Genomic DNA, 15,165 nt, shown 5'->3' with positions numbered 1-15,165 from the left:
GGTAATCGTACAGGCAGATATGAACTTTTCTGAGCAGTGCAGATGGTCTGCAAGTGTAGCTAATGGTGCCTTTTGAATGATATACAGGAATTTTTCTAGCAGGGATAAGGTGTTGATTATCCCCTTGTATAAGGCAATGGTTAGGCCACACCTTGAGTACTGTATACAGGTCTGGAGGAGTCATTTTAGGAAGGATGTAGAGCTGCTGGAGCAAGTGCAGAGAAGGGCAACAAGATTAGTGAATGGAACAAAGGGTTGCTCTTACAAAGAAAGGCTTAAGTTTTGCAAATTACAGTGTCTGGAGACTAGGCACCTGTGAGGTGATCTAATTGAGGTGTATAAAGCCTTGAATGGTTTGAGCATGATCAATGCTGATAGGATTCTTCCTCTTGCTCAGAATAATCACCTTAGAGGGCATAAATTCAAATTGAAGAAAGACAGTTGTAGGATAGATGTGCGGATATTTGCCTTTAGCCAGCGTGTGGTTTATTGCTGGAACAAACTTCCATCTGTTGTCGTAGAAGTTGATAGGTTAAATAGATTCAAGGCAGAACTAGACAAACATTTGGAGCGAGTGGATGGGTGAAATGAGAATTTTTTTTGTTTTTTTTTGGCTGATGCTATATAAGCTTGCTTTCTTCCATCATGTGCCTTTACTAATGCTAATGATTCCAACCTGTTCCAGCTTATAAAGTAACTGCTCATGTGGGACTGAGTCAAATTCTTTGCTGAAATCTAAATAAACAATGTCGAAATTATTCCCTAAATCCAGCTCATGAATTACCCTGTCAAAATAGCTAACCAGATTTGTTAAACATGATTTTTCCTTCACAAAACCATGCTGTGTGTCCTTCAGAATTCCATTTCTATCTAAATGATCCCAAATTCCACCCTTGATCATTGCCTCCACGATTCTCCCTGTTAACAATCAGTAATTTCTCACTGCACTCTTAGAGCCACCTTTATGTATTAGCAATACATTGGCACTTTTCCAATCCAATGGAATCACTCCCGAGTCCAGTGATGCTCCCACAATTAGCCTTAATGGTTCAGTGCACTCACTTACCACCTCCCTTAAAATTATAGGGTATATGCCATCAACCCCAGCAGTCTCTCTCGCCTGCAGGCTCAACAGTTTTTTCATTAAATAATCATGCGAAATTTCAATATCATTAATTACATATTTTTCAACTTCACTCCCATAATTTTCCATAGACAAAGGGTTTTTCTTCTGTAAATATCAATGCAAAGTAACTGTTGATTCATCTGCAACATCAGCTGGGGTATCTAATACTATCCCACATAAGTGTCCGATCTGATTTGTTCTTCTCTTCTTTGCATTTAACATGTGAAGAATTTCTTATCCCCACACTTTTCTCTCTTTGCCAGTGATTTCTCACAATCTACCTTTGCCAGTCTAACCTTTTCTGTGGCACTATTACAGATCAATTTGTAGCTGTTATAGGCTTCAGTACTTTTTATTGCTCTATAACTTTTCCATGCTGTCTTTTTCTGCTCAAGTAATCTGGCAACTTTATTATTCATCCAACTTGGAATCCTCCTTGTGGGGTATTTTGATGGGAAAACATCTTTGGCAGCACCTACTACATTTAAAGCAAAAGCAATTTTCAGACGGAAATAATACAAATAATGTCACTTCCTAAATGGCGCTAACAATGCTAACTCAGTCACTAACATTGATTCATTGGAGTAAGTAGCAGGTGTGAGAATAAAAAGTTACATAGTTCATACTAAGAGACAGAAATGACATTATTTCCTAAATGATGCTAAGTCAGTTACTAAAGTTAATTTGGTAGAGTAAGTAGCGGGTAGTAATATTATACAAAAATAAAAGCTTCAAAGCCACCAAAGAAGCCTCCCATATTGACAAAAGAACGATTTCAAAAATGTACAAGACAAAAAAAAATATTCAGAGTATAATGAAATCTGCTTCTCAAGATTTTGATCAACATCAACCTTCTACATTAACTTCTCATCAAAAAGCTGGACTGTCAACATCATGAAATTACATTCAAGAACTTTCTGAAGATTTCGATCCAGAAAATTTGAGTTCAAATGAATTACCTGAGCATTTTCAAATGATTTCTGAACCAGTTACACATGGTACACTGCAACAACCAGCTTCAATTGCATCATCCAAAAAGAAATAAAATCATATTTTAGCTCAACCACCTGTTGTAGACCCTCCACAAGTTTAAACAGTAGTTGAGCATGAAATCATTTACAAGAACATCATCGTTCATCAAGAACAACATGATTGTAATTCCTATAATGAATTTGAACAACAATTTCTGAAAAATTCACAGATAGCACAAACATTTGGAACTGTTTGTGCTATCTGTGATCAATTATAGTATGAAAATGATGCAAAATTGTGCATTCCAGAAAGTTATCTGTTACTTCTCTTAGAATTGCCAACTGCAGATGCAACGACTATGAAGGCCCAACCCTTTAACCTCATCCAAGGATGTTTTCACATAACATAAAACATCTTTCGGGCGTACAGAGTACACACGCTGTTTTTTTTAATGGTATATATGCATTCAAGAGTTTTGTGATTAATGTTTTAAAGGTATATATACCATAATTCAATTGTATTCGCTCTCTGTGAGATATCTACACAGATAATAAAGGCTATGTAGCACCTTAAGCTCTCATAATTTCTTTTCCTTAAATTATTCTTTTCCCTAGTCCTTTCCCTGACATGTTGATACAAATAACAATCATCTAGTCAATTTTAAAATTTTGTTCCCCACAGAGTTTCCTTCCCATCTGCTCCAATCTATTAGAGGCAAATTAAAATCACCCATAATAAGGCATTCATGCTTACTTGCTCATGCTATTTGTATGTAGAGGCTCTCATCATAATATTTGCAATCACCTGTCCTGTAGATTACTCCTACTCTCATTATACCTTTGCTTCCAACTATCTCTCACCATATAGATTCTATACTAGCATGTGAAATGTCTGAATCCAGGAAAGCTTTCATCATGCTCAGGCTGCTTTTGATAAGATGCATGACCCTTGCCCCCTCTAACTGCCCTATCCTTCCTAATGTATATTGTACATACCATACTGAAACTCATCATCCCCTATTTCCAGGTGGCACCATGTTTCCATAAGCCATATTATGTCAGCATTACTTGTCCTAACCAGGAGTTTGAATTTACCCATTTTATTGACAATACTTCTGACATTATTGTATAAACAATTAAGACTTGGTGTTCTGGTATAGTTAACTACCCTGATACATCCCTTGAAGTTATTTAAACTTGCTTTCCTGGCATTAGCTACCCACTCGTTTTAAACATTTCTGTCCTCAGAACATCTTGCTAATATGATCTGTTGCAGTAACAGGTAAGAACTCCTGAGGTATCTGCAAACATTACTTTGACTAATAAACACGTACCTATATATTACCCTTGTCTGCCCAAACTAGCAGTTTCTCTGAACTCTTAAGGTATCCTCAATAATACTGGCAAAAAACCTTGCATCGCCTTTGTTTAAACGTATCCTGCCTCTACAAAACAGATTCCTCCTACCTACAAGTGCGGGACAAGCTGATAAAAATTCCCCCCCCCAAAAGCCTTGCATAGTCCTTCAAGCCTCGAGTTAATCCACAAGGCTTTCACAGCATATAATCCCTCCTATCCAGCCTGGACAGAATCGCAGACACAGACATTCTGACCTAACTTGCGGCATTTCTTCAGCATGGTCCCATATTTGTCTAACAAATCATCAGATCATGTGTGCTTAATATCATTAGTCCCCACGTGAATAATAATATTCTCTTTACCTCCTTAAAATCTGACAATCTGTTGGTGACATTAATTGTTGCTCCTGGCAGACATACCCTGGTTCTAGTCCACCTATCCTTATTACAAAAAATATTTCCCATTTCCTGACAATGGAGTCTCCTAATAGAACTAAGTCCTTTTGAACCAGAGCAGCTTGCATCTGGTTATTCAGTTCTGGGGCCCAAATCAGGAGTGCATCACTTGGTAGGTTACTAGAGTCTTGAGTCCCTGACGAGCTCCCAGTTGCACTTTTCTCAAAGGCGAGCACCCATTTTTTCAGTGACTCAAATTCTTCTAACAATGCACCAAATTTTAACTTTAGATCGGTACAGTCCATACAATTGTGACAAAAAAAATAAAATAATCGCCAAATGAGCTATGGTTATCCACTAGGTCGAATTTTGAGTACCCACCACAGGTTCTGCAAACGATGAAATTGTGATTAAGCCAAAAATCACCATCAGCTATTTCTGCACAAGTCACGACATACTCTGACAAAGTGCTCAAGGTGGATCTTGTCACCACCATTGTTAAATTTACTAAATATCACAGAAAGTAACTTTTAAAAAAAATTATATTTATAATATTATAAAAATTAAATTTACAAACTATTACAGGGAAAAAACTTATATCAAAATAAACTTTACAATATATTAAAGAAATTAATTAAAAGCAATTATCTAACCTCTCTAATCTCTATGCTCTCTCTGCACTTTAGACTTAGGAGCACTATGAAAACACGTCCTCTCACTAAGAATGCCAACAGTGTAGTCCAGAAGTTGTTAATTACTGAAATATGAGGGGCATTTGAAAAGTTTGTGGCCTGAGTATGAATAGGTAGTGGTACACTGTTAAAATTTCCTGTACTTACTGTATACACTTCAAATAGTAATCAAACAAGTTTCATGCAGTTTATTTTTTTTTTAATTACAGGTCTTGAAGTCAACAAAGTTGTGTGAAAGAAAAAGAAGGTGGATAAAATCAGTCACCCTGCAGTCATCTAATATTTGAGAAAAATGAGACTAACACCAAAGGCATTTCATGAGGATATGGTTAAAACATTGGGAAGGAAGCCACTTCCTATTCCATAGTTAAGAAGTGGGCAGCAGAATTTAAATGAGGAAGGGAGAGTCTAGAAAATGACCAATGCTGTGGAAGTAAGACTTGCAACCTTAATCACTCCAGTTCTTTCATCTTCTTTACCTTCAAACAGGCGCATTGTACTGAGTACTATAGATTCTAATACCTTTTGTGCTGGGGGTTTTTAAAAAAGTTGGCAGTGTGCACAATCTGGTGATGAGCGATCAATGAGTGAGAGTTTGGTACATTCCCAGTATCTTGGACATCTTGTCTGAACATGTGTACCACGTAACAACAGATTCTCACTCGTTGGGTCACTCGCTGCATGATGGGTTCAAAGTTGCTGACAGCAGATCAAAAACACACAAGGGTTGTCAACTCAAGCGAACATCTGTTTTATTTTCAAACAGATCCAGCAAATTTCCGTGCAAGGAACGTGACCATGGATAACATGTAAGTCCATCACTTTCAGCCAGCTACAAAGGAACAGTCCAAAGTGGAAGCGCAGCTCTTCACCCCTCCAGAGAAAGCCATGTTGATTCATTCTGCTGGCAAGATGACGGTATCAGTTTTTTGGGATGCTGATGGAGTGTTGCTAGTGGATTACCTTCAAAAAGGCCAGACAGTCAGGGGTTATTTTAAGAAAAATTTAGAACTGCACAAGCAAGTGCAAGTAGGAAAATTGAGGAGGAAAATAAAATCATACGGTTATATTATGTTTCAATTATTGTATATATAAATTATTAATACACACACACACACATTACAATAATTTAAGTGAAGAAATTTTAAAAAAGAAAAATAATAAAAAGAACAAAATATATATATATGTATATCCTGAAGTTAAAATTTTTTTATTTTCATGTTCACTTTTGTCCTCATCATTTTCTTTTTTTGTTTCTGAAAATACTCCTTTAAACCAACTCTGTTTCTCGGTGGATTCATTGTCACTGGTTAAATTCAAATTTATTCTCTCTTCACTCATGTCTCAAATGCAATGAGTGTGGTAACTTGTGTATCTGGTTCAGGTTTTGTCATTAGAGTGCAGAAGACAAACACAAAACGGTACGGTTTCTGTCTTCATGAGATAGATATTTTTTGAAAACTTATTAACTGCACTTGAACTCTATATATCTGCACTGGTGTTCAAAGAAAGTGCATCACCCCTTAAAATTGTAATTGTCGTCCAAATAACGTAAGTATATGGCAATATTTCTTACAGATTGCATCAGATAAGATTCACAAGCGTAGGTGATGACATAATATTGCATCAGCTGTTACTTTCAGCTATATAAGCACACTCTGCAAGAGTTCCAGTCATTCCCTGACTATGTGAGGATGGCAAATTACATGCAGTTGACACCACGAAGAGAGTGCTATTGTTGCTTTACGTGAGGAAGGATGTTCTTCCTACACTACTTCTAGAGGGTCTTGTAATCAGTTGACAGTGAGTAGATTTCTTTCCAAACTCAAGAATACTTGTTCTGCCGATAGGAAAAAAAAAAAAGAACCAGATGTAAACGACTCTCTACGCCAAAACATGACCGCATTTTGAAGCGCTTATGCCTTAAAAACCGTAAAGCTTCATCTGAGCTGAAAAGAGAATGGAAAGAACATACAGGAGTGGTAGCAAGTGCAGTAACAGTCAGAAGACACCTCTTCAAAAATGGACTTGTAGCCAGTCATTCTACACAAAAAATGAAAAAGGCCCAATTAATTTGGTGTAAGGAGCATGCCAAATGGAACCCCCGAGCAGTGAAGTCAGTAATTTTCTCGGATGAGAAGAAATTCAACCTGCATAGCTCTGATGGGAGACACGATTCGCCATAGATGTGGTGAAGAATACCATCCACAGACTGTATCGTGTCTACAGTGAAATTCCCTACCAGCCAAATGTTATGGGGGTGCCTTTCATATCGCGGAGTAGGTCACCTTCAGTTTATAAAAGGTTCTGTAAATGCCAATGGATACCTGGCTATATTCGAAGGCAAATTGCTGCCAACCATTAGAGACCATTTAAACCTGACAAGTAACTGCATCTTCCAGAACGACTCTGCTCCTTGTCATCAGGCGAAAAGTGTAAATAGGCACTTCTGTAGTTACTTTAGCTTCGTTTCTGCATTAGAGGTTTGACAGTAATGTGTTTACATTTGTTACAGGTGAAAAAATGGTTGGAAGAACGGTTCATTACAATTCTTAGGTAGGCGCCTCCGTAGTCAGGTGGGAAGGAGCAGCAGTGCGTAGCACACGCTTCTTGATTAGACCAGGATTCAAGCCCGTCACCACCAAACACAGAAGATGCGGAAAGGTCAGGGAATGACCACCGCATATCCCGAAGCAATATGGCCTTAGCTGCTAATGCTCCTAAAAACCAAATAAACAACTCTTAGCTGGAAACTTGAATCTTAGCCCGGACTTGAATCCTATAGAGAACTGTTGGCATCGTGTGGAATCTGCAGTTGCCAGAAAGAAACCAAAGACCCTTCATGAACTTCAGGATGCCATAATTCATGTTTGGAACCACAAACTATCAGTTGATTATCTTCAGAAATTGATCTTGTCAATGCCTCGATGGTGTGCTACTGTCATTAGGGCCAGAGGCAGTTCAACTAAATATTAGTTTGCACCTGGTGAACTTTTAATTTTGTTTTCCACTTAAAATGATAAACTGAAGCAAACAGGGCTTCTGATAAACTTTCAACCATAATTGTAGTGTTTCCCAAAACTATCGTATAAAAGGTTTCAAATGCTCATTTTGGAATATTTTGAGAGCACCTGTCAAATATTACTTAGCTTTGCCTTAACTATTCATAAATATCTTTTGTTTATATTTCTATTTGTGATGCTAGTCATTAATGTAACATACCATCACAAAAAAGGGTTAGAAATTTGAAATTCCTGGGTGATGCACTTTCTTTGAACACCAGTGTGTGTATATATATATATATATATATATATTTATTTTCAACTTTTTAGTGCATCATATTGTTAATATAAGGTGTGTTTTTAAAACCTGTTTTATTTAATTTTTTTCATATTCAGCCTTCAGATTCAACATTAAGATTGTTACATCCATATGGATTTCAGAGCTGTACAATAAAAACCCCAGCAAAGGGTGAAGAAGAAGAAAACTCAGCAAAGGAGTCTTCTTGCACCAGTAAAATGTGCCTGTTCACCCTGCATTGAAATCTTAGACCTTCCCTTATATTCATCAGATCTATCACCAAAGGCCCTTCACCTCCTTCCTAACTATAGAAAAAAATACCTGGTTAGCATCCACTTTCCCACTGATAGTGATGTCATTGTAGCAGCGGATGTATTCCTCGAAGCCCAAGAGAAAACATTCTTGCAACTGGATTAACACACTGCAGCACCAGTGGCTAAAGTATATTGGCTCCAAAGGGAACTATGTTGAAAAGTAACATTACCAGACACTATATAAACCCTTCATACTCGGGCCATGAACTTTTAAAATGCCCCTCCAAGTTACCTCCATGGATATTTGAGGCTGACAGCTTGGGTAAATTCAAAGGTCAGCTAGATAGTCACCAACATGAGGACAGAAATACATAGTTTTTCTTCTTTTATATATTTTATTTATTCATTATTATCTTTTTTTTTTTTGGCAGGTGCAGAAAAAGCCTGTTGCTTCCTTGCATTATATAACTAATATTAACACAAAACAGAAGCTACACAAGAACTGATAACTTTACTGTAATTTTTGTTTTATTGGACTGTTACACAAATTTGAACACACAATTCACATGACTTCTTGCAAGCATGCCACTACAGCCAGTCATTTTGGTAGGGAAGATACCCAATGGCCAGGAATCAAATGAACACTTGTTAATAAAATACCTTATTTTTAATAATACAGTACATGACATTACTGATACGTATGACAAACTGGAATGACAGTCTAGTGCATTCCGGAATATCATTCCAGACCTGGTGAGATAGCTTCTGCAATTAACACTGAATAAAAAAAACACTTCATGCATTAAAGATGAATCAAATAATTCCCACTGTTAGCTTGCCACTGAAGTCCATTCAAAATTATTTCATCCTGCATTGTTTCTTTTGCTTGACATGAACATTATCTTGCCATTTTAGGGTTAATTTATTGAAAATTGACATTATCAATTGCAATATTTGCTTAAACAAAGGGTAAAATTGATTTTATATATATATATATATATATATATATATATATATATATATATATATATATATATATATAAATCATCCACTAATAAAATGAAACATTGTTGCCAAAGCAAAGCTAATTTATAAAGGGTGTTGTAAGAGGACTACATTCAATTCACCAAAAATAGCCAACTTTTTTTAATGAGGGAGGGCTGCAAATTTCTTCCTTACACCAGCAGCCCCACATATTGCAGTGATCCTGCAATGCTGCATCATAGTTTAGGAACTAGAAGTGGCCAAATGCAACAGTACAGTAGTACCCACATTTCAAGTAACTGTGGTTCTAGCCCAAGATGTATGATGATATGATTAAAGAGGCCTGTGCGCTCTGGATTCATTATTATTGTGGATTATTGTGTGTGACAGAGCGAAACGGAAGACAGAATAAATAATGACAAGTTTAATACTAATTGTAAAACACACATTTATTAAATGTGTACAAGTTCTATGTATTTAATATACAACTTGTATGTATATAGTTAGTATTATTAAATACAACTTGTATTTAATATATGTTTTACAATTAGTATTAAACTTGTCATTATTTATTCTGTCTTCCGTTTCGCTCTGTCACACACAATAATCCACAATAATATATGATGCTTTTGTATTCTCTCTATACTATGTAAACTCCTCTATCTAGGAGTATAACAAAAAATTTATTTATTGGCAAACTGATCTGGGTGGTATTTTTTTTGTTTGATTAGTCACATATTCCTGATGTTATAGAGTGCATTTCAATTAATAAATTAATATGCATGTTATAAGTTCATACAAAATAGGAAAAAACTGGGACATTTTTAGTTTTAAAAAAAGGAGGACAAAACGAGAACATTTTAAAAATTATATTTATTATTAAAAAATTACAATACATATTTATCTTTACTGCCAATCATTTTCAGTAAGTTTGGATTACAAAGTAAGTAATTAAATGTTTTACAATCCATTTTCAAATTATATTTGAAATTTATTTTCAAGAATGTTTAATGAAAGAATATTTAATGAAAATTCATTTTATGATGAGATGTTTTTAAATTACAAAAAAAAAAAAAAAAAAAACCAGAACGCAAGTGTAAAATCCGTGAGGCCGCCCTAAAAACTAGGACGTCAGGTAACCCTAAATTAGGGGCCCATCTGCAAATAATTGGTGCTAGTAAACAAAATATTACAGCATATTACGGATGGGAGTGAATGGTTACCTGAATTCTGCTGCAACACATTTTTTTCCTGAATATTAATGTAACTTTACCTAGGGTAATTTATAATTTAATAACATAGATGGCAATAAAAAAATGTTGTAGTTATGAAAATAGCGCTACATAATTTATGAATGTTCCGGTGTAATCGAACTTCACAACAGTGGGGAATCTGGAGGGGTAAGTGCTGTGTAGAGCTTGAGCAAACTGAAATACTGTTTTTTATGATGTTAAGTTGCATAGTAGCAGGTAGTACTATGCATGCATGCTATATAATGGCTAGTTATAAATTCGAGCGTAATTTTCAATCACATATCCCGTTTTCAGTGCTGCCCCAAGGGCCAGCTGAAAACTGCAGCAATAGTACTTAAATTATAGATGTTCGGTGACGCAACACGAAGGGAACAAGAGGACGGGGCCAGGGCATTTTCAGCTTTCAATTTTGGGGGGGAAAAAAGAGCAAGTGTAAAAAAACATGGAAAAGCAATTCTTGGGGAAGGGGATAATATATTAGAATTATTCTATTCACAAGAGTAATTCTAATACGTTGCTACCTGTTACTATTCCCATGTCTAATCATTAGTATAACATTCAAGAACGAACTGAATCTGTTCTTGGACGGTAATCACTTTGGAAACGATGTTTTCCGTTTTTGCTCTCAGAGTAAAGATTATTTCGTGCTCTTGTATTAGCTTTTCACGAAGGCCAGCAAGGATGCAATAAGCTAGTCTAACGTTATTGTTTAATGTTACACGATCTTATAATTTTACCGGAATGGTGGCAAAAATATTTAAAAGACATTCTGAATTTGAACGATTCATCTCAACTAACTTGAAACGAACTGGCCGATACTGCTCTCTTACCGAGGAGACGAATAGGAGTATCACGATATATATCAATTTCTTTAGCTGGTTCACACAACTTCCCATTTTGCGCCATTCGAATACAAAAGTGATGCGTCTTTCGTGAACAAATCAACTTATCAATGTGAAGCATGGGAGTCGACCCATTATAACGAACGGAATCGACACCCAAGGTCACAATTCTCTACTCTCGCTTTATTCTCTCCCTCTTGTGCACAGAGTAGTCAGGCTCCAAAAAAGTTTGTATGGTTCACTTTTTTACCACTAGAGGAGCAACATAGAAAAAACAATACCCTTCATTTCATTATCGATCGTGATTCTTCGTGTACAACACAGCAGAAAACAGAAAACAAAGATCATCGTGGTTAATGCATAAAAACATTACAGTAAACCCTCGATTTAATAGACCTCAACAAAACAGGAAATAACGTAAAGCCCCACTGAATCAGTGCACTACATCTGTACGGGATCCAGTGATGGAACAGCTTCAATTTATTAATCAGTGCTAAAATACTTTAATTAGCAATAAGACAGATTAATTCACAGCTGCTGAGGAGTTCCCTATGCTTTACGGGACTGTATAAGAATCAGATAGAAAAACCGAAATAACATAGAAAACATTTCTTTCTCTCTTATTATGGCAATTCAATTAACTCTATGCTGAAATATTGTCCTAAGTTGTATTTACAGTTCCTGCTCTTAGGAAGAAACTAAACAAAACCACTATTAAAAAACTTTGCAAGATTCATATTGTAAAGAGTGGAAGAGAGCCAAGATTTTCCTTCATCACCTCTAGAACACATTTTAAAGGACCTAAAAATAGGTCAGGTAGGGTCAATGAACCAACAATGATTTCATTGTTCTGGAGTTCCAGCTACGTTGGGGACCCTGGAGCAACCACACCACTGCACTTCAGCAGATCCGGCTTTCGAAGTCTAACACCTCTGGCAGAGTGATAGTCCAGGCTAGCAGTACTGAGCTTTGTTGACATCAATAAGGTATCATATGTTAGGCAGTTAAGAAAAGTTATGCAGTTAGGAAGTGTTAGGCAGACGGCTGAGAAGTGGCGACTGAAGTTTAACAATGACAAATGCAAAGCACTGCATATGGGTAGCAGTAACCCAAGAGAAAGCTACTACACTCAGGGAGGTAGAAAATGAAAAAGACCTGGGGAGGAATTGTGCAGTTAGATATAAAGTTTTGTAAGCAGTGCAGCTGGGCTCCCAGAGCAGGTCATGGAGTTTTGTCAATGATATATAGGAATTTTGCTAGCAGAGACAAGGAGGTGATTATCCCTTTGTATAAAGCAATGGTCGGGCCACAGCTTGAGTACTGCATACAGGCCTGAAGACCACATTTTAGGAAGGATGTAGAGTTGTTGGAACGAGTACAGAGAAGGACAACAAGATTGGTGATAGGAACAAAGGGGTACACTTGCGAAGAAAGGCTTAAGTTCTGCAAGTTGCAGCATCTGGAGACTAGGCACCTGCGAGGTGATCTAATTAAGGTGTATAAAGCCTTGAATGGTCTGAGGAGCGCAATGCTAATGGGAAACTTCTGCTTGCTCAGATTAAGAACCTGAGGGGGCGTAGATTCAAATTGAGGAAAGACAGTTTTAGAATAGATGTGCAGAAGTTTACCTTTAGCCAGCAGGTAGTTAATTGCTCAAACAGACTTCCATCTGTTGTTGTGGAAGTTGATAGCTTAAATAATTTTATGGCTGAACTAGACAAACATTTGGAGGGAGCGGAAGGGTGAAATGGGAAGGGGTTTTTTTGGCTGATGCTGTATAAGCTTGCTTTCTTGCATCATATGCCTCAGCTAATGTAATATGAAAATCAAGCCAAAATACTTGAGGGCTCTTCACGCTCTGAACAGCTCTCGAGTACTCTGAGGGTATTTTTAAACTACCACTCACACAGCAGCAGAACTTCACTGAATTTATTAAATGATTGTTTTCAATACCAGCATGTTAGAGACACTACAAGATAAACGACTACTGTTGATTTGAATTATCAGCGATGATTCTTCATCTATTAAAAATCTCCAGATAAAGGTTATTACTGTAGGGTTTTAGGTCATCAGCGATATATTACAGACAATTTTCGCTCTTCTGTCTTCCATGCTGCTGGCATTATTTTTTTCTATTCTAATTTATTTTTATTGTTTTATATATATATATATCAAAGCCCCTGCGGCAGTAGCAGAGAGATGACAATGTGAGAGAATGTAATTCTGTTCCCTAATATTTCCTTAATCTTTTTCCTTAAATTATCTTAATTTCTCCTAACTTTACCTTATTATTATTTCCACTAATCTATTATTGTCTTGTAATGATTCTTTTAGCAATTTAAATTTAAATTCAACGTGTAACAATAGGCTAACCCACCACCGCTAGCACATCAATTGTTAGGCAGACAGTCAGGCCTTAATGACTGAAATGCCTCCGGCACTAAATAAAACCATAAATCAAATAAAATTAATACAGAATACTATTAATGTGCCTATAATGTATAATTGTTAAACCAGCAATAGATTAACACTACATTAACATGAAAGTTTTCCATCACAGTGATAAAAGACTGAATTTAGTGGTTAAAAATTATATATATACTGTATATACTGTTGTTAAAAGAAACTGCATCGCCCGTTAAAATTGCAATTGTCGTCCGAATAACGTAAGTATATGGCAATATTTCTTACAGATTGCATCAGTTAAGATTCACAAGCGTAGGTGTTCAAAGGTGTTCATTGTATGACTCATCAATTGTGACCACCCCTATGAAAACTGAATGCGACCCGTTGACCACGTGAAGTAAGAGAATACGCAGTTAGTCGAACTACTTAGCATAGATAAGGTGTTAAGAGTGGAAGAGCTCTTACACCTTATCTATCATCAGCGCTTCTAGCGGGAGCTAGAAGCGCTGATGCCTCGATTTCCCAAACGGCTGAACTGGTGAGGGTGTTCGAGAGCCGCCGTAGTTAAAGTGTACCAGGACTGGCATCAAAATGGTCAAACAACAACCCGACGGCAAAACTGCAAAGGTCAACGAAAGGTCGATGTTAGAGGTGAGCACCAGATCCGAAGACTCGTACAGGCGAACAGGCGCAGCACTGTTCAAGAGTTGACTACCGAAAATAACATGGGCCAACCTGGAACAATATCTGGAATGACCATGCGTAGCACCCTCGCACATATGGGCTATATCAGCAGACGACCCCTACGGCATTCTCTCCTAACTAAGGTTCATCGGTGTAAAAGACTCGCTTGGTACAAAGAGCTTGCAAGTTATTTTGATACCATGGTCGGATGAGTCACGTTATTTACTCCACACCGTGGATGGTCGTGTACGGATTTGGCGTCAACAACATGAGGTTCTTGATCTATCATGCATGGTATCAAAAGTGCAGGCCGGTGGAAGTGTTGTATGGTGTGGGGCATGTTTCACTAGCAGGAACTTGAACCTCTGGTGCTTGTAGAACAATGTATCACTGGTCTCCGCTATCGTCAACTGCTTGCTGACTGTGTATACCCCGCTAGGCTACACTTTTTCCAGAATGGCGATGGTGTCTTCCAAGATGACAATGCGACGAGCCATCGGGCACTTGTTGTGCATGAATGGTTTGCGGAACACAGTTCTGAATTCCAGCATATCGGTTGGCCTCCGAACTCGGCCGATATCAATCACACAGAGCACTTGTGGGACACTATGGAAAGGCATATCGGGCGTCTGGATACACCAATCACCTCCATACCTGAATTGCTAGCAGCATTACACACAGCTTGGTTGACCATACGTCCCGAACGCTTCCGACATATTGTTGAATCTATGCCACGTCAGATAGCTGCTTTACTCAGGACAGAAGGAGGAACTGTGGAGCATTAGGTAGGTGGTCATAATTCAGTGATGACTCAGTGTATATATATGTGGGCCTTTTTCATATTTATTTATGGGCCTCTTTCACAACGTGGCTGAGTTAGTTTCAGGTGGGGACAGCTG

At 37.3% G+C, this 15,165-nt stretch overlaps 1 protein-coding gene across 1 annotated transcript in view; it reads right to left on the bottom strand.

Annotated features, from left to right (window-relative positions):
* LOC150074923 (mitochondrial fission process protein 1) overlaps window positions 1-11,355 on the bottom strand; it is a 35,378-nt gene extending 24,023 nt beyond the window's left edge. Inside the window, exon 1 of the mRNA XM_090389341.1 lies at window positions 11,165-11,355. Within this exon, the coding sequence (XP_090245467.1) occupies window positions 11,165-11,297 (133 nt within the window). The 5' untranslated portion in view covers window positions 11,298-11,355. The remainder of the gene's footprint in view (window positions 1-11,164) is intronic.
* Between the last annotated feature and the right edge of the window lie 3,810 nt (window positions 11,356-15,165).

This window comes from Mastigoproctus giganteus, unplaced genomic scaffold (genome assembly GCF_048544385.1).
Source record: "Mastigoproctus giganteus isolate SK-2022 unplaced genomic scaffold, ASM4854438v1 scaffold_15, whole genome shotgun sequence".
Classification (NCBI taxonomy): domain Eukaryota; kingdom Metazoa; phylum Arthropoda; class Arachnida; order Uropygi; family Thelyphonidae; genus Mastigoproctus; species Mastigoproctus giganteus.
The sequence above is the reverse complement of the archived record's forward strand: the minus strand, read 5'-3'. Positions and strand labels throughout refer to the sequence as shown.